Source organism: Lepidochelys kempii, chromosome 4, assembly GCF_965140265.1.
Source record: "Lepidochelys kempii isolate rLepKem1 chromosome 4, rLepKem1.hap2, whole genome shotgun sequence".
In the NCBI taxonomy this organism is placed as follows: Eukaryota; Metazoa; Chordata; order Testudines; family Cheloniidae; genus Lepidochelys; species Lepidochelys kempii.
In genome coordinates this window covers 54,715,264-54,735,705 of record NC_133259.1, presented here as the reverse complement: position 1 = coordinate 54,735,705, position 20,442 = coordinate 54,715,264, and the positions used below count along the sequence as shown (strand labels likewise).

General features: G+C 39.5%; 1 protein-coding gene across 3 annotated transcripts in view; it reads left to right on the top strand.

The window, feature by feature from the left end:
• The window catches only part of TTC29 (tetratricopeptide repeat domain 29), a 359,180-nt gene extending 341,113 nt beyond the window's left edge, over window positions 1-18,067 (top strand). For all 3 annotated transcript variants that reach the window (XM_073341296.1, XM_073341297.1, XM_073341298.1), the window contains 2 exons: window positions 17,014-17,089; window positions 17,988-18,067. In XM_073341296.1, the coding sequence (XP_073197397.1) occupies window positions 17,014-17,089; window position 17,988 (77 nt within the window). In that variant the 3' untranslated portion in view covers window positions 17,989-18,067. The remainder of the gene's footprint in view (window positions 1-17,013; window positions 17,090-17,987) is intronic.
• The last annotated feature ends 2,375 nt before the right edge of the window (window positions 18,068-20,442 follow it).

Here is a 20,442-nt window from a genome sequence, read left to right as displayed (position 1 = left end):
TCAGTACCTGTTTTACTAGTATCTTCAGTCAGTACTGTTATGTGATTAGACCTCTTAATAATAAAGTCTCTTGTAATAATTATAGAACAAAATCTATAGTTACACTCTTGTCAATTTGAACTCCATTAAAGTCAATGGAATTAACCCAGATTGTGACAGATGTAACCAGGAGCAGAATCTGACCCTAAAATTCACTATTTACCAGTTGTGTGACTAAGTGGACTAAAATTTCAATCACCTAATTTAGTCCCTTTCTTTCTAAGATGATGATCTGATATTTTAAAATAGATGGACTGAGTCACTGCACGGTATCTCCACCAGTGCTGTCAGAACTCCTCTCTTGCTGCTCTGAGCTAGTCATTGCAATTAAAACAGCAACAAATTAAAATTGACCCTTGCTTCCCACTCCTCCAAAAGACACAGAAATTTAAAAATACCTTCAAAATATCTAATTTCATTATTGTGAAAATAGAGATCAATGGCAAAAAATCCACATCTTGTCAAAAGTGAGGCTTCCCCTTAGGCAGGAAAGATTGTGTGCTAAAGGGTATCCACAGAGTATGTGAAGTAATGGCCAAGAGCTATTATGAGTGGCATTTTAGGAATGTCTGTGTGTAGATGTGTATGTTTTATTTCACATTGTCCTCACCTTGCTCTGTAAGGATGACTGATAGCCTCACTTTGTGATTTCCTGGCTTTTAAGAGTGTAGTTTTATTTATTTTTTATGACCAGCCTCACACTTGTTAAATGTAATTTTTGCTTCATATAACATAAAAAAGCCCATCTGCAGTATGTTATCCCATGAATTAACAAGAATGACTGGACATAAGACAAGAAATCTTTTAAAAACATATGTTCACATTAAATACCTTGACTGTCTCAGTAAAGGGGGTCTTATGGGGTCATTTTTGATGAAGCACAAGTATACCATTTCTGCTCTTCTGAAATAGTTTTTTCAGGTTTATACTGAGCATGTATAAAGGCGTATTACATAAGTAAAGGCTTAGTTTGTACATTAGCATTTTATATCTTGGATTCTTACTAAATCCTTCCTTTTACCAACCTGAGCTGAATAGATCTATATTGATTTCTGCTACATGTGTTTATGGTGTTTATTTTGATATGTCTGGGATTAAAAACAAAATTAACAAGCATAATCAATTGTCTTAATGGTAAAAAATGGTGCTTTAGTACCCTTGGTTACATTCTTCTAGGGGGGAGAAGAGAGTGAAGGAGATGTTATAATAAAGGAATCGATTTATTCAATCACTGGGTATAAAAACATTAGCCCTGGGAAAGAGCCTTCCTCTAAGAGCTTTAGCTGCCCAGTCTCACTTGTGTGGCACAAAATGATTTGCATTTTTAGAGAAATTTCATGTCTTCAGTGAGCTCTAGTGAAACATGAATAAATTGCTTACTTTTCCTCTTTTTCTGACTTTATGAAGCTGAATCCATTAGGGGCTGAGCCGAAGTGTAATGAAATAAAGGCAACAGCTGACATGATGGAAACCCTGGATTAGGTTTCTTACTAGTCCAAGCTCAGCTGTCGTGGCCTACATGTCAAGTTAGTGGTCTTCAGGGAGGCTCATGAGTACATGTGGATATTTTTTTTAGCTACTACATTACAACTGGTCTCCAAAGCATCCAGAAATTAAATAGAGAAGCAAAGATTAAGAATTAGATAGAGACACAGCAAGCAGTTCACCAGAGAGAGTTGGAGTCAGGCAAATAAACCTTTCCAAGCTTGCTAACTCACTTCTGTCTGCTAGGCAGGCCTGCTTATGACCCACCTGGCTCCCTTTTTGCATACTGAGTTTATGTGATTGCTTAAGATGCATGTAAGAGATACTGCTGTTGATATTACTGAGTACATTGGCCTGGCCGTGCACTAAAGCAGTCCACAGAGTTCAGCACAAGGGAACATCACTCAGCTTGGGAAGAGGACTGTCAGAGATTACAATTTTAATTCTTCAGTGTTATACAGCTTCTGAGCTATTTGTTTTAGTTGGTGCCTAATCTGGCACTGGGTAAAATCCAAACTGGACCTAGAAGAAATGGAAGTAAGATTGCTAGCTTTATTTTTAATAAATGTGTTTGCAGATCAGAATGGGACTTTGCAATTGGGACACAGGCAAGTTTCAAGAGCTGTCTCTGTGAAACATCCATACTTCTGCTGTAACAAGTCTGGCTAGGAGACACTCAAACCTCAAAGCAGAAGCAGACATATTTGAAAGAAGCTTTAATTAAACTTTATTTTGCCTTGTGAATTTCAGGATGGGGTTAAATTATGGTTTGATCAGGACATGATGAAGAATGAAACAGACGCAGGATAGATTTTAAAGAAGAAAGCTGCAACTAAGGCTGATCATAAATTTTCCAACAGACAATTTTTCCATCAGAAAATGCTAATTCATGAAAATCTAAATGTTCCATAGGAACATGTCGATTATGACAAAATTTTGACAGAAGCCAGACAAAGTTCCAACAGCAACCTGCCTAGTTTCTTGTCAGCTCACACCTACCTCTGCCATTCCTCCACAGCCCAACCTACCCAGCCCCATGACAGCTCACCTAGCCAGGAACCCTGGAATCCTAGGCTCCTCAGCAGCTTACCTGGGAGACAGAGGAGGTAGAAGCAGGATTTTTTAAAGTTTACATTCCACAGGAAATTTTGCATTTACAGCTTGTTGTTCTGAATCTAAATTCTTTTTTTTTTTTTCCAGAAATGAGAAAATTTTCAAGGGCCGGAAACTCCAGTCCTTGCCCAGTTCAAAATGCAACTATATTAACTTCAAAGAGGGTTATTCCAACCCCCCCCCAAAAAAACACCATGCATTTATTTGAGTCCTGTGTTCGCTGAATAGCACATAACAAATATTCAGAGTTGGCCCCCTTCAACTAATCCCTAGAGTTCAACCCACCTCTGAATCCACTAGCCCTCTCCCTGAAAGGAGGGAGGGTACACAAGAGGAGTACTTTGGTCTTCAAGACTTAAGGTCTTCCTTCCTTCTTCAAGCAAACTCGGGCAAAGAAAGTTTGTGAATTATCTCCTGGGTCTCATTTTTACCTCTGAGAATTGGCCCCTGTAAGGTTCTTGCCCTCACTGGTTCAAGTTGCAAGGAAATTACAAACTCACTCACAACTCCTGTCCTTACTCTTTATTAACCTAAAACCAGGCCTCTAGGATACTGCAAGGAAGGTGAAAAAACTCACCAGAAATCCTGTCAATCTTGCCCTGATACGCTTTGCCAGTATTGCCCCCAAGGGAGAAATCCCTTCCTGATCCCCAAAACTGGTGACCTGGTCAGATGTACAGTTTTTTGGAAATAAAGTTCAAACTAATATAGGACAGGGAGGCTGGGACAGCACCTGCAGCAGAATGGCTGCTGCGTGCCCTGAAGGTTTCACATACACCAAAGGGAGGCAATCAAGTCAAGTCAGGCAAGAGGCCCCTCCTGCCTCCACTAGTCACTGGTAGTAAGTAGAGCTGGAGAAGTCTCTCCTCCTCCCACTAATTTCCTGTCCACCCAGGTACACTTTTTGTTCGACTTCTGGCTGGGAGGAAGGCCCCAGTGCAGACAGTCCCTTCCTCTCAGGACCGCAGGGGTTTTCTTTCCTCAGCCAGGCTGATCAGACCTCTGTCACACTCAGAGTGTTCTGTATGAGTTCCTATACTGCTGTCCTCACTATAGTATGGGACAGGTGGTGAGGGGTGGGCATTGCTTTTAAATTAAATAAATATATTTATTCACCTGCTGGACGTTTCTAGCGCCAACAATGTAATTTGTATGGCATAATCCAAAGAAAATGTTAATTGTTAGAGTAATACATTTTAAATAGCTAATAATTCTTTTGATACAATTTAACATATGGAGGGCCAGATCCTCATTTGATATAATTCCATTGATTTCAGTACAGCTGCACTATTTTACACCAGCAAAGGACATTTTTGGCAAAGCGTTTATTTTTAAATTCTATTGTTTGCTTACATGTTCTTAAAAATCTCTATAGTACTGTAACTTTCTACAGTAGCTCACAAACCACACGCTGACTGCTAATAAACAGAGCATCCATTTCCATTTTTCAGTGTACTCTTTTTCATGTGACTCTGTTTCTCATAAAAAGATCTAGATTGACTGGTCAGAAGGCTGGAGTCCTCTCTTTATCCACAGAAAGAGTTAAAAATGGGCTGTGACAATGTAAGCTTTCTCACACTGTCCCACCAATGTACCTCCACCCTGATCTAGAAGAACAGACCCATTAAATCCCAAAGTCTAGATAGACAAACCCAAACATTCTGTGCTGTACCATTAGACTAAACTAAGGACTTGCCTATCTTTTTAAAAGTAGATGCTGCAATGTCAGGTCTAATTAAGAGCATTGGGTCTAATCTCACTGTCTGGTGGGAAAATCAGCCAGGGAATCTTTCAGGTGGAAATCCCCACAAAGTTCACCATGCAGAGGTTTCTTACCTACTGGTCTGTCTGGGTGGCGGAGGATGCAGGGCCTGCCCACAAACATGGTTCTTGGTCTCCAGCATTTATCATTATTATTTATGTGTGTGTGTGTATTGCCATCGAACCTAGGACCCCAAGTCATAGACCAAGACCCTATTGTGCTAGGCACTGTACAGAGACAGAACAAAATGACAGTCTCTGGCACATGAAATTTACAATCTAAGTGTAAGACAAGAGATAACAGATAGATGGAGACAGAGGGAGCACAAGGAAACAATGAGACAATACTGGTGTGCCTGATAAGCAGTGGTCTCAGTACACTAGCTGCCTAACTGTTGTTAAGTGTTTTGTAGGCTTTAAGGCAAAGGAGAGTTTTAAGGAGGGATTTGAAGGAAGATAATGAGATAGCTTGCAGATGTTTACAGAGAGCTCCACTGATACATAAGGGACAGCATGGAAGAAACAACTCAATCTGTTTAGCTTAACAAAGAGAAAATTAAGGGATGATTTGATTACAGTCTGTAAGTGGCTACACGGGGAACAAATATTTAATAACAGGCTCATCAATCTAACAGAGAAAGGTATAACATGATCCAATGGCTGGAAGTTGAAGCTAGACAAGTCCAGACTGGAAATAAGGCATATATTTTTAGCAATGAGAGTAATTAACCATTGGAACAATTTACCAAGGTTGTGGTGGGTTCTCCTGTACTACCACTGGCAATTTTTAAATCAAGATTGCATGTTTTTCTAAAAGATGTGTTTTAGGGATAATTTGGGGGAAAGTTCTAAGGCCTGTGTTATACAAGAGGTCAGACTAGATGATCAAAATGCTCCCTTCTGGCCTTGAAATCTGTGAATCTAGGTGCTTGTTTGAAAATGTAAGAAATAGGCAATGAAGGCTGTCATCATTGGGAGAGTTGAGGCAGGTTCTCCTGTACTCCCCTTCAGGTTCCTGGCAGCACAGTTCTATTTGTTCCCTGCTGTCAAGACTTCTACAACTAGTAGCTGCCCAGTTCCCCAGTGCTCTGAAGGAGGTAAGTCCATCTTCTACAGAGGAGTAGGGAAATCTATGCATGAATCTTAGAGGAAAAGGTGGGTCACTGCAGAGGATAACTTTCTTGCCTGCAAAGAACTCAGATACAGGAAAATGGATTCTTCTATAAAGTTCAATTGTAGGGATTCTGCCTCTCCTTTGATAGCATCGTCTTCTATCCGCTTCTTCCATACCTTCTTAGCCTGAATTGATGCATTCATGGTAAGACTCCTTCAAAGATATAAAGCTTACAAAAAAAATCTCCCTGGCATCCTGTTTTGTAGCAGATGCATTGCTAAATTCTTCTTTGCTTCACTGGCTTTGTTTTCTGTTCCCAGAAGATACCTTTGGCTAAGATCTTGGAAGACAAATTCCCAGGCAGAACACTAATTTACAGTGTCCTCCAAATACCCAGATGGCAAACAGTTTGGAAGCCACTGGGCAAAGTAGTCACTGAAGATCCTGAAAGGCATAAGTACATATAATTGTATAGAAGAGTAGGCCGGCCTTTAGAGGCTAGCAAACTACAGAGCCACATTTTAGAAAACAACGATAGAATAATTTTTCCAGAATAGGAAACTCTCATTGGACTGCACAGAGCACTAGATTAAAAAGCAAAAGAAAGCTCAAATAAAGGACATTTATGTTGAAGCAGGACGATCTATCACTACAAAGTACAATTCAGCAACAGCAAATGTTAAAAGATTTAGTAATGACTAATGCGATCTTCGTCATCTTGAGACACCCCAGAGAGGCCCCAATTTTCAGAACATGGGTACTCAGCACTTGCTGATAATCAGAGACCTTGAAGACATCTCACATTGGGCACCCAAAAATTGACCCCAGAAATCATTAGTGATTTTTTAAAATCTTTGTTGCGTCTAATGATATATCTCTAATTATTTTGCTCCATAGGAAAAGATGGTGATTGTAAGATGTTAATGTAATTTTGAATTGTTCCTCTATCGGTTTTTCTTTAATTGTTATAATTGTATAAAAGCCCAGACTCAGTACAATATTTATTTGAGTTAAGACTAAGGTATTAAAAGGTGTCATGCACAGCTGTGAAACACAGTTGCATATTAAATGCATAAAGTTGGTTTACAATTAGCAGTAGCTTGGAGTGTTTTGTTACAGGACCAGAGTTAAGGTGATTTTGGGGACAGTGAACAAGACTTTTTCTATTTATTGGAATTGGTGTGAATTAGTTGCTATGGTAGTGCTAGAATTGCATTTCTAACCTTAGCTTGAGATTTCCATGTTGTTATAGTTTATTTATGTACTGGTGATGTGAGGTGTATTGTTTTGTTTTGCAGTATACATAGTAATTATAAGTTAACAGTTTTTTTGCATAGGAATTCATCAAGAATATGCTTGCCACACTAGCTATGATAATTGTATTGTCTAAACTCTTGGAGTTCTCATGGTTTCTCTGCCTCTTCATGGGATGGGTATGTTTTATTCACATTTCTTAAAATATGCATTACATACATAAAATATGCACACATAATTAATGCATTTGTAAAAAATCTGTATATGCCATCTATACTTTTGTATTCATGTGAAAACAAATGTAAGTATCTTCAAAATTTGAAGAGAAAGCTCTTCAGAATTATTAAGACATCTCTTTGAGCAAAGTTATTTTAAAAAATGTTTTTTTAAAGCATCTTTCTGATTTGGGCTAAATCTTCAGCTGTGGCCAAGCTGTCCTCAGAGAGGGAGAAAAAGTGGTTTATGCCACCTTTTTGACCCCCTCACCCAAATCCTGGGGCCAGCCAGGAGCCAGTTTGGCTTCCACTGGAATTTAGAGCAACCTCAGGTCTGTTTTAAGTTGTGCTGGCTAGTAACAGCCCCCTAAGGGACTGTTTTGCCATCTAGGGAGCATAAGAGCACTCCAGCCATGCTCCCTTACTCTGACGCACCCCTTTCATCAGCGTTGAAGGGGGGTGAAAATAAGCCAGCTCTTTGCCTCCTGGGATTCCCTTACACAATGGGGAGTCCCCAACCAGCTGGTTTAGCTGACTTTCAAACTGCTTTGTGCAGCTGGAAAATGTTGAAATAATGAAAGAATGGGACATTTTCAAAGCATCACATCTGAAAAATTCCTTTCTTGACTTCTCCCAAACTTGGGGAGGGGAGGGGAGTGGAGTGGACTCTAGCCACAGATAAGATGCTGTATTCAAATTTTAGGAGAATAATTTGGGTGAAGTGTCAGGAGGTTGAAGATTAGGATAATAACAGTCAACTGTCCGCATCTTTTTTTATGGAAGGACCAATTCCCCCAGGAGGAGGACCTTCTAGAAAGCTATCAGTGTTTTTGAGGACCAATGCTTGTTTATGTCACTAACATTCATTTATGTTTGCACAGATCACTAGTGACAGTCCTCCTATCCTTTCTCTTTTGTTCTTACCTGACAATTTCCTTTTTTTGGCTATCTGTACAATCCAACCTATATTAAGGATGAGCCCATTCAGAGTTGAGTATTCAACAGGTGGCTTTTGTGAAGGTGTTATCTCACTATATGCTACACTTACGTGTAGTTTTCAGGATGATTACAGGACTGGAAAGATTTCAAGGTTGCCCAAAAGTCTGATGTCTGCCCCAACCATGAAAGAGAGAAACTTGTCTGATTGCTGTTGGATATATGCATAAGCGAGGAAAGGAAGTTATCAAGTAGGGACAAATTTGTACCCCATTAGGCCTTCCCATCCTAATAAAAAAAAATTGTGCTTTCCTTACAGTTTTCGTGGTCCCAAGAGTGTCTACATTTAGCAGAACATAAAGTAAGTTCTGCTTCCAATTCATAAACCTGCCCCAAACTATTAAGCCTTTAATCAAATAAACCTACCTGTTCAGTATACCTGCCCTAATTTGTTTAGGGCTCCCATCGGTGCTCATAAAGACTCATTCATTGCCCCGTATAATACATAATCTCAAAAGAGAACCAAATGAAGCATTTTTACAATCTAAATTAAACAACTTTGTCTAATGAAAGTAGAGGTGTCTCCTTCCTAACTAGGCCGGAATCCCTAAGGGTCTTGTATTTATTTATTTATTTATTTTTACGTTTGACAAATTGGCCTAGGAGGATCTGAAACTAAGTTAACTGAGCTGACTCCGATATTTCTCTTTTTCTGCCTGCTCACCAAGCCTGAAATATGTGCAGGCAGGTCTACAATTGACTGTATTAAAGTAAATATTCAGCCACAAACTTATTCTAAAATGCAGCTGGGTAAATTCCCATCCCCTTGCTCACCCTACCACATAATATCTCTGATGTTCAGAATTCATCTCTATCGTATGTGGCTCTTAAAAATACCTACGATTAATAAATACTATGATTCACTAACCTGGCTCATTTGTATTGTTTCCCCCATGGAAGCATTTGCCTATGTTAGCATCTAGAGACACTCCATGCTTACAGTGCATGGCAGAACAGTAAGATGCTTTCAGTTTCATGTGATGTTCAGGTTTTAGTGTAAAATAAAATTAAAGCATTCACAAAATGGAAACTCTGCAGATAAAAATCTCCTTTCTATTAAGCAGTGAAAGCGTGTATGTGTGTGTATGAAAGAGAGAGAAAGAGACCCTAATCAGCAAACATTTTTCACTAAAAATGCAATTTTGGGCAAATATTTATATCAAAACCAGCTGATTTATGGTACAACTCCTCCAGTCAGCTATATGTTTTTTTAAGATTAAAAACAATACACTTCAACCATTTTCATAACTGTATATTGTTTCTCTGGTATGATTAACGTAATAAAAATTACATAGCACCAATTGAAAATGGTAAACAGAATTATGTGTTTATTTCAAGCATGACAAGTTATCCTCCATTTTTCAGGTATTTATTTTAAATACCCTTTACCTTCAGTATAAGGGTACACTACTCTTATCAGACTGCTGTATGGTCACAGTCACTTCATATAGCTTAAGAGAATGTATTGCATTTTTACATTGTATGATCAACTTTTTGACAGTGCGGGGCCAGCATAGCTAATGGAATAATAGCCTGCAGGGTCCAGCTAAATGATATACGAATATAATCAACCTTTGTGATGACTATTCAAAAGTAATCCCTTTAGCTTTCAACTGGAACATATATTTCAACAAGGCAAAGCCATATGAGGAAAATCTCTGCAGACTCCACTGATACAATATGGCCTTCATATCCCTACAGTGTGTTTGCTGCTCATAGTGAGTTTTAAATTTAAGGTAATGGCTACTGTATATTCATGTGAGCATAGAACAATACCTTTGATTTGTTGGAGAAACGTTACATTAGCTACCAAGGGCCCTATTCAGTAAACTTTGACACAACCCTTATATACGGTTTGTTGCTTACTCTGAATAGAATGTTCCTGATAAAAATGCTTTGCATGCCCAAATTATACAAATTCATTAATCTTTATATTCATAAAACCACCAAGTACAACTGCCTCTATTTTAAGTATACCACTCAGAGTGCATGGATAAAAGAGGAGGCCAAATCTGCTTTTAAAAAGAAAGCATTCAGTTACATTTCATTTATTGGGATGGAAAAAATTGGAAAATCTTTTGCACGTATAGGACACACGTACTTTGCTGATTGTGGCATTATTTGGTATAGTATTTTTATTTCTGCCTCACCACGACATTCTACAGTATATAACTAAGAACAGCTTCCTGAACTTTCAAAAGGCAAGTAATTTTTAGATGAGAATAATGAGTCATATCTCATCATTTGGATTAAGCCAATTTGATGATATACATACTATAGCCTATCATGGATAAGTTTTATAAAGAGTTTAATGAAGAGTCTATAATACAAATATAGCTGACAGAAAATGTCATATTTGCTAATACTGAGTCAAATTATATGGAATATGTTGTATCAAACTGAATCTTGTATAATGAAAATGCAGTATGCTGCCTTATATTAGTGCTTTGGTAAGTATAACATGCAGCAATGGGGTAAGAACTCAGAAACAACAGGAACATCTGCTGTTTATATATATATATATACACACACACACACACAGAGCAACACATGTATATATGTTGTTGTGCGTGTGTGTGTATATATAGGTAATACAATAGCACCATTGTTTATTTCTATTTGACATACTAACTTGAATATTTTAAGCACTTTGTGTAAATTAATAGCAAAAGCTACCAAAATGCAAGTAACCTCTATTTATTTCCTTTCCAATATAGTCCAGATTGTGGGTTGCTTTTAGCTTGTTTTTTTTAATTTGGGGTTTGGTTTGGTTTGTTTCTTTACCTATAAGCAGAGCTACAAACAAGTCCGTTGAAATAAAAATATTTGCATAAAATTTGTTTTAAATAGCACTCCTCCTCCCTCTCCTGTCCCCCAAAATGTCTTTTCTTCTTTTTTGTGGGGAGGATTTCTGCATCAGACAATAGGGCTGTTAAGAGTTCTCATTTTATTATTAGTTAGTTATCATTAAGTGCCAACTTTCCTGCCCTGCAGAGTGTACAGTCTAAAAAACAGATGTTATACATTTCATTTTTATTAAAAACTTCTGAGCGCATGGAGTTTGGGTGAACTCTTGTTCTCACTGAAGTCAACTGGAGTTTTACCATTGACTTCAATGGGGCCAGAATTTCACCCTGTGTCTGTAAAATTCCATGCACACTAATGGTGCCAGACAAATAATGAGTTATATTTTCAAAAGAGCTTAGTTCCCATTTCGACACACAATGAAGTAGCTAAATTTCTTAAAAGTATTCAGCACTTAGCAGCTGCCATTGAGGACAAAGGGAGCTGTCGAGAGCTTAGATGCTCTGAAAATTTCTCCTAGTAATTACAATTGCCAGTAAAGAAGCAATTATAATACATCAGAAATATCTTATTTTACATGCAAGGGAAGGCCCCTCTTTTCCAGTTTTTTATTTTGTTTACAATTTCCTGGAAATTTATTGGGCTTATTACAAACTTTAAAAATGGATGAAAATCAGTGCAAACATTAACTTCACAGTTTTCTGGGTAAATAGTGGGGTTAATATTGGGGGATGGAAGGACCAAAAAAAGCAACAGGTTACCAAGACACCATTGCTCCTTCCGGAATGGGAAATCTGATCCAGGGAGTTCTGCACATTTCCTTTTTTAGGGCTCAAATACTGACATACACATACTGACATCCATGAACATGTGTGTATCTTCCAATGCATTGACTTACTTTAACAAACAGCCTTGCAGATACACTTGGACTAATTTACTAACACTTGGACTAACTACTTACTAACACTTGGACTAATTTAAAAACACATCTACCTCATGTTATGGATTGGATTTGCTTCACATAATCAGTATTTTCAGGTACTTAAGTAGTCCAAAATTAGGTGAAAATAGATTAAAAAAACCCAAATGATAGCTTTTGTAAAACCCAGGAAATTTTAGGTAAAAATCAGTAAAATCTGAAAACAAAGGGCCTTATATATATTATATATGCACATACACACAAATACATGTCTGTCCATCTGTATATCTATCTGTCCATATTTATACACTCACACAATGACTGATAGAGAATGCATGATGTCATAAATATAAAGGGAAGGGTAAACACCTTTAAAATCCCTCCTGGCCAGAGGAAAAATCCTTTCACCTGTAAAGGGTTAAGAAGCTAGGATAACCTCGCTGGCACCTGACCAAAATGACCACAGAGGAGACAAGATACTTTCAAAAGCTGGGGGGAGGGAGAAAACAAATCTCTCTCTGTCTGTTTGTGTGATGCTTTTGCCGGGGACAGAACAGGAATGGAGTCTTAGAACTTAGTAAGTAATCTAGCTAGATATGCGTTAGATTATGGTTTCTTTAAATGGCTGAGAAAATAAGCTGTGCTTGAATAGAATGGATATTCCTGTCTGTGTGTCTTTTGGTAACTTAAGGTTTTGCCTAGAGGGATTCTCTATGTTTTGAATCTAACTACCCTGTAAGGTATTTACCATCCTGATTTTACAGAGGTAATTCTTTTTATTGTTACTTCCATTAAAATTCTTCTTTTCAAGAACTGAATGCTTTCTTTCATTGTTCTTAAGATCCAAGAGTTTGGGTCTGTGGTCACCTATGCAAATTGGTGAGGATTATTACCAAACCTTCCCAAGGAAGTGGGGTACAAGGGTTGGGAGGCTTTTGGGGGGAAACACGTTTCCAAACGGGCTCTTTCCTAATAAAATAAACCCGGATAAACGTTTGGTGGTGGCAGTGGAAGTCCAAGGGCAAAGGGTAAAATAGTTTGTACCTTGGGGAAGTTTTAACCTAAGCTAGTAAAAGTAAGCTTAGGAGATTTTCATGCAGGTCCCCACATCTGTACCCTAGAGTTCAGAGTGGGGAAGGAACCTTGACACATGATAGTATGGTTTTATTGACATGAGTATGAAAGAGTCTCATTGTTCACAAATGGGAAAGCCATGGCTGAGTTGTGTAGAAAATTGCCCCATAGATGTGCCAGTAAAAGATTCAGGCCAACCCCCACCATCAGTGTCTCCATATATGTTACATATTTTACAGGGGAAAAAAACTGTTTTTTAAATTATTTTTAAAAAGTATTTTAAAAGTTTATTGCTACCAGATTTCTTATCTCTCCATCTGTACAGGGGACTGACCATATAGGCTGTATGGGCTTTCAAGAAAAAGAAAGTTATAGCTGTAATTCTAATGAATTTTAGAAACATCTAAAAATTATCTAAAATTGCTTTTTTCGTACTTAAAATGTCACAGTTTAAATATCTAGTATTTCAAGACCAGCTAGGGCTAGAAACAATGGCTCTATGTCAGTGGGATTCCTAGCTTTCCAATAATATAAAGCTCCTATTTCTAGCCCTAATGGGTCACAAAATACAGTATAAGACCTTGAATATGTTAATAGTCCAGAGTTGACTATTTCCCAGTTTAACGGGATAAGCAGTTGGGAAATACAAATATTTGTGACAGGCTGTTCTGGAGTTTTTTGGTGATATTTTGAAGCTTCTCAGAAGTTTAGAAGGTTAGAATGGCTGAAATAGATTAGTGAACAAATGCAGGCAAAAGTTTCAAAGGTGTACAAAAATGCAATTTATCACAAAATTCCATAATTTTTCATGTGGGTATCTCCACCACTTCTGTAGGTATCCATGTATGTCAGATAAATAGATACATGTAAATATATGTGTCTATATATCTATATTTTCACATATATACACATGCACACACGTCACCACTCTGTTACTAGTTTTACGACATTGTGATTCCATTGAAATCAGTGGTGCTGCTATGCCAACATAAAAATGGCATTGCCTGGTGATGTATCAGGGCCTTTATTGCTTTCAATCCTACAATGCAGTGTTGTCAGCTGCTTATGGGAATACGGACTTCAAAGGCCAAATTCAGAGGTAATTCCCGCACTTGCAATGCCACGCGTCGCCTGGGGAAGCACATCGGCTGCCGCAGGGAGTGGTGCAAGGAGCGCCAGAAGCTGGGAGTCCTGGTGCTGCAGATCAGGTCCGACGACAACACCATCGTCACCCCAAGTGCCAGGGCCATGCTGGAGAGGACCCTGAAGGCAGCCATCCACTCACTGTACATGGAAACCCTGAAGCGTAAACTGGACCAGGGTAAACCCTTTGAACTGACCAGCAAGTGGGATGCGAGCAACCACTTCCTTGCCGGGGGTGGCTTCACCTGTTTCACTGACTGGCGGTTTATCCACCATGCGCGGCTCAACTGCATCCCGCTCAATGGAGCCGTCGGCCACAGGAACCGAGACAAGCATTGCAGGAAGTGCGGCTACTCCAACGAGACCCTGCCCCACGTCCTGTGCAGTTGCAAGCCCCACTCCTGAGCCTGGCAGCTGCGCCACAACGCCATCCAGAACCGCCTGGTGAAAGCCATCGCACCGCGCCTGGGGGAGGTCACCGTGAACTGCACCATCCCCAGGACTGACAGCCAGTTGTGACCTGACGTGGTAGTCACCGACAAGGCCCAGAAAAAGATTATCCTCGTTGACGTCATAGTCTCCTTTGAGCACAGGACCCCAGCCTTCCGCGAAGCCCGAGCTCGTAAGCTGGAAAAATATGCCCCCCTGGCCAACACCCTGAGAGCAAAGGGCTACAAGGTGCAGATGGATGCCCTGATCGTCTGAGCCCTGGGTGCTTGGGACCCCTGCAATGAGCATGTGCTGTGGACCTGTGGGATCGGTCGACGCTATGCACAGCTCATGCAGTGCCTCATGGTCTCAGACACCATCCAATGGTCCAGGGACATCTACATCGAACACATCACCGGCCACCGACAGTACCAGGAGGTGTGAGCCAGTACAATATCATGCATCAACTATGGGAAAGGGACTGAGAGACTTTTTCCATTGGACCATATGAACTGGACCCATAAACTCACTGAACATTAAATCCCACCAAATGAGGGTAAATCCATCCTCATCATCGTATCCACTCATTATACTCCACACCTGAACATAGCCATTATATGAACAACATACCCCCATATTTCAATGTCTGTACTTTGACCCGTTAAACTTTTATCCCCAATTGGGGAGATTGCAGATTATGTATTCCTTACACCACCTGTTCCTAAACCGAATTTCGCACCCCTCGATAATCTGTACCTTATTCCCTGATAACCAGAAACTTCTATGCTTAAACTCTGTACCGTTTTCTTTTTACTTCAACATCATCTTAATAAAATTATTAAATGTGTAAGCAGAGTTAGGATGAGCTCTATCCTGACATCTGGTGGCAAATTGTGGGTTATGGAAAAGAACTTCAGGGGCTGATCTCATTTGCATAGGCACACCCCCCTGCCTAGATGGTCACTTTGGCTGCTGAAGGAGCCCCAGTTTCTCTGTTATTGGGGCAGGAAGAATAAATTGTTATTATCCTGATTATGTGAATCAAGGACAGTGGAACTGTACTTGGCCTTTTTTTAATGATGGAGGGATTCACCATCAACTAAGCAGCACTCGCTAGGCAAGGGTCATGGGTTCCAAAACCCAGTGAATTGAGAGAGGCTGGGGAAAGGTAATACTTGGTGGTATGGGTCCTTGATGAGGGCTTTACATGCCAATTGCACCTTCTCCTCTCTCCCTGGTGGAATGTCAGAGCTAGTTTTGATTTCACTACGAGTCTAGTTGCAGGCTACTGAGCTGAATTCACTTTGGGCCAATGGTGTACCAGCACTGAGGCTCCCCTACTACAAGCTGAAATCACTAAAGAGCTAAAATTACTAAGAGCTGAAATTGCTGAGTGTTGTGTTAAGTAGCGGGGGGGCTGAAGATGTATTGCAGAGCAATTTGTGGGGTGGCTGGTGGAGCAGAGCGGAGAGGAGCTCCACGGACAGGTTGGGCAGTCGGCTTCAGACCAAGTAAGGTGCCCCTTAACCTCCCCCCCCCCCGCCATTTCCACCCAGGTTGGGAGGTAAAACTCTGCAGATAAACTTTCGAACTCTGGGGCTGCACTGACCAGGGACAGAGACTTTTGGGTTGTTGGACTTTTGGGACTTTGGGTGACTTTTGGGTTGCTGGACTCAAGAACCAAAGGGAAAGGACACGGCCCAATTTACTTGGGGTGGGTTTTGGTTCATAGGTTGTGTTATGAATCCTGTTGGTGGTGTTTCCCCAACATAATGCCACATTGTTTCTCTCTGTTATTAAAAGGCTTTTGCTACACTCAGATTCTGTGCTTGCAAGAGGGGAAGTATTGCCTCTTAGAGGCGCCCAGCAGGGGTGGTGTATATTTGTCCCAGGTCACTGGGTAGGGGCTCGAGCCGGTTTTGCATTGTGTTATTGGAATGGAACCCCTACATACTGAACCGAGCCCTTGTTGCTGCCAACTCTGATGGGCAGAAGGGTTACATATGTAAGGCAGTGAAGTTAGACTCCCTTATACCCAGTTACAATTCCCTTAGGCTTACTTATTCCCAGCCTGCTGCTGAAAGAATCTGAGCTGATAACTTAGGCCTGGTCTATCTGAGAATGTTTTAACTGGAATAACTAAATTGTTTCAATAATACTGGACAAACCTCCTAAAATAGACATGCAGCCTTGGCGCAAAGTGGGGCTCAATCTGGTTTGGTTTAATAGTATAAATTTTTTCATAAATTTAGTTATTTCCATTTTAGTTGCATACAGATATGGATACAGTATTAATATGAAGAGAGAGTGAGCAAAAGTGTATATGTTGAAAGTTTCTTTTTATTGAGTCAGGGGTGCTGTTCTGTCTGATTTCAGTCAATTCCAAACCTGGCACTGATGTGGAGATGGGACTCAATGATTTTTCTAAACGTCATGATTATAATGCTAAGGAGATGGTGCATTAATGTCTTTGGTTTGGGAAAAAATTTAGTTCTGCATTTCCTGTATTCCATGTAGTGATGTGCATGCCATCTTGTTACAATCTAAGAATTTTTATCCCCTATTACTATATACTGTACTGTAGGATGTTCACAGAAGCCTTCTTTGCTTAAATGCTACTATGCGAGTCATATGTTTAAAGCATTAATTCACATTTTTCTTAACAGAGCTTGCTAAAGACACAAGTGGTATTCTGGAGACCAATGAACTATTTCTGCAGACCCCAGTTCAAGAACCTCTCTGGTATAGTATTTGCCCCCATTCTAAACTCTATAGACCTGTTACCTAATAATAGTCAATTGATAAGAATTGATAATAAGAAGTATATTTTATGGGTTTGAATTTAGTTAATAATTAAAGAGACCTAAGATAACTCAGCTTGATTGAGTTTATTAAGCAATTGTTATTCAGAACGTAACAGAAAGGCATAGGTTACCCCAATCTGGAGAATGCCTTGCAGCTAGCGATAGTCTGATTTTGATACTGTCTGGTTCTGTTATTTGCTTATAGCTTGACACTTTTATATGCAACTTGTTTTCAGTTTCATTTATATTGTTTCCTTTTTTTCACAGACAGACATATCTTATTTTTAGTATTTTTCCTAACTTTCCAGTTACATAATCAAATATATTTTATTTACTTTACTTTATATTTTGCTAACTGAAATATCTGTTACTTGTTGATGTTAGTGCATTGCTAAAAATAGTATTCCTGACTTTAATTCTTGCAAAGATTATCATATCTTTTCCGGTAATTCTTGGGAAGCTGGTATTTTTCCTTTTCTTAACATAACTGCAAAGCATCAGTCAACAGGCCCATATTTGCTGTGCTTGCTCTCACAAAATTCACAGTGATGTCAAAGGGAACAGTTTACTCTGACTTTCCACAAGCTGTTTGGATGTCTTTTTTGTTTTGCTCTGTCCAAATACAATATTTTTTCTTCTCACAAAACTGACAAAGACATAAATTCAGACTTTTTTGCTGTTAGCATCCAACCAATTTTTGATTGCTGATCAGTTAATCTCCTTTCACTTCAGGGATATAAACCTCTGAGGCACAAACAAATCTATTAACAAGCTGCTGAGTCTGGAAAGAAAAATCCCAAACTTACAGTAATATAATTTGATATTTTTAATTACAGAGAATTCCAGTTCACTGAGAGAAAAAGCTCTGAACCCTTTTGATGAAGTCAAGAAGATCCTTGTTAGAAAACATGCAGAAAAATGTTTGCGTTTCAGTTTGTAATTTTAAAAGGAGCACAGAGTTGCTGTGCAAGCGCCCAGGAACGTTAGGTCCTTGTATGACTGGTGTCAGGTTCGATATGTGTCACAAAGGTTTTTATCATAAGTATCCTGCATGTTGAAATAAAATACAAAAGGAATGGTAGTATTATAAAGGAAAACCAATATATTTACCTATTACATAATCTATCCTACAGTGTACCTCCTGTGAGGTGCTGAGCACCCTTAACTCCCATTGAAGTCAATGGGAGTGGGAGTTGAGGATGCTGAGCGAGATCAGGCTCTAAACATATATGCTAATTTTGTAAGATCAGGCTCTAAACATATATGCTAATTTTACATTAAAATCTAGCATTTTGTCCATTTCTGTGACAGTACACTTAAATTTTGACCCCTTTTACACAGGGCCTTCAGTTGAGTTTAACAAAAGTGCTTAATAGCTGTGTCTCAAATGGATTTTAACATGGTTAGAAAAGATCCAGCCTGGTTGGTGCATTATAGCATGGTTTAGATCTAGGTTATAATACATTCTGGTCTGAACCAGCTTCAGCCACAACTAGGTTTGTTTAAGCATAACTATTGAACTCTCTTGAAAGCCCTATATGAACAAAGCATTTGAAATGCTGTTTACCGTTCCTAGTAAAACAATAACCCAATATAACACTGAAACAGGTATATTTAACATGGAAATTTTTTGTTGTATTAAAAATCTGTATTTGACATGTTTAAAGCTACACAAGACACCTTTTAAAAGTGCACCTGGTGCTTGTTCTTGTAATCAAACAAACTAAAATCAATGGAGACTGATTTTAGCTAATAACCCACTAATAATCTAAAACTCTGATTCCTTTAGTACAGTGAAGTCTGCTTGGAGAATTTTATTCTAGTTTGAGTTGGTCAAATTCTTCTTGTCAGGAGATTCCCCTCATGATCCTTAGCAGGCAAACTTCAACAGGCCATTTTCAGGGCTGCTGTAACCCTTGACCTGTATAGAAGCTAGGAGGATAAAAGATTGAGGTTGTCCTTCTGAGAAAATGTAGTAAAAAGTAGACTGTTGGGGACCCTTTGAGTTTTATTTGGAAAAATTGATGCAATCTACCACATATCAGGTCGAGGGACGTGATCATTTCCCTCTATTCAGCATTGGTGAGGCCTCATCTGGAGTACTGTGTCCAGTTTTGGGCCCCACACTACAAGAAGGATGTGGAAAAATTGGAAAGAGTCCAGCAGAGGGCAACAAAAATTATTAGGGGGCTGGAGCACATGACTTATGAGGAGAGGCTGTGGGAACTGGAATTATTTAGTCTGCAAAAGAGAAGAATGAGGGGGGATTTGAACTACCTGAAAGGGGATTCCAAAGAGGATGGATCTAGACTGTTCTCAGTGGTAACAAGATGACAGAACAAGGAGTAATGGTCTCAAGTTGCAGTGGGGGAGGTTTATGTTGGATATTAGGAAAAACTTTTTCACTAGGAAAGCACTGGAATGGATTACCTAGGGAGGTGGTAGAATCTCCTTCCTTAGAGGTTTTTAAGATTAGGCTTAACAAAACCCTGGCTGGGATGATTTAGCTGGGGCTTGGTCCTGCTTTGAGCAAGGAGTTGGACTAGATGACCTGAGGTCCCTTCCAACCCTGATATTCTATGATATCTCATATCTCAGAAAACCAGTTCTTTCAGATCTAAATAAACAAAGGTTTATGAGTCCAAATAATTGCGATTTTTTTTCTTTATCAACAAAGCCTCCCAGGTTCAGAGTCTGAAGCTGGCTCCATTAGGTCCTTTGGTCAGTTTTTATGACAGTCCTGTGAAAGTGAGAGCCTTAGCCATAACAATAACCCTGTCCACTCGTTCTCTTCAGGGCTGCAATCTGTGTAACTGGTTAAGAACATCTGATAATAGGATTTGTTCTATTAAGGCGATGCAATACATACAACATTTCTAACTCCATCTGCACATTTTTGATCAGGATGCATATATGCAACACACATACAATACATCTGACACAGTGCGACGAGTTCGGTCACAGAGACCCCCTTGGAACTGTCACCTGACGTGCTGAGATTACCTCTGAGCCCATTTTCCCTGCCTTGTTAGTTTCAGCAGAGATCTTAGGTGGAAACTAGGGGTTTTCTCATGACTGGGCCTCCTTTGTTCTGTTCCACCCCCTTTTATAGCTTTGGCACAAGGCAGGAATCTTTTGTCTCTCTGGGTCCCCACCCCTCCTTCTAAATGGAAACGTACCAGGATTAAGATGGATTCCGGTATCAGGTGACATGTTCACATGTCCTGTGAGACCCCAGCCTCCATTCTTCCTGGGCTGGCTCACATGAACACAGGACGGCTTACAAGTAAA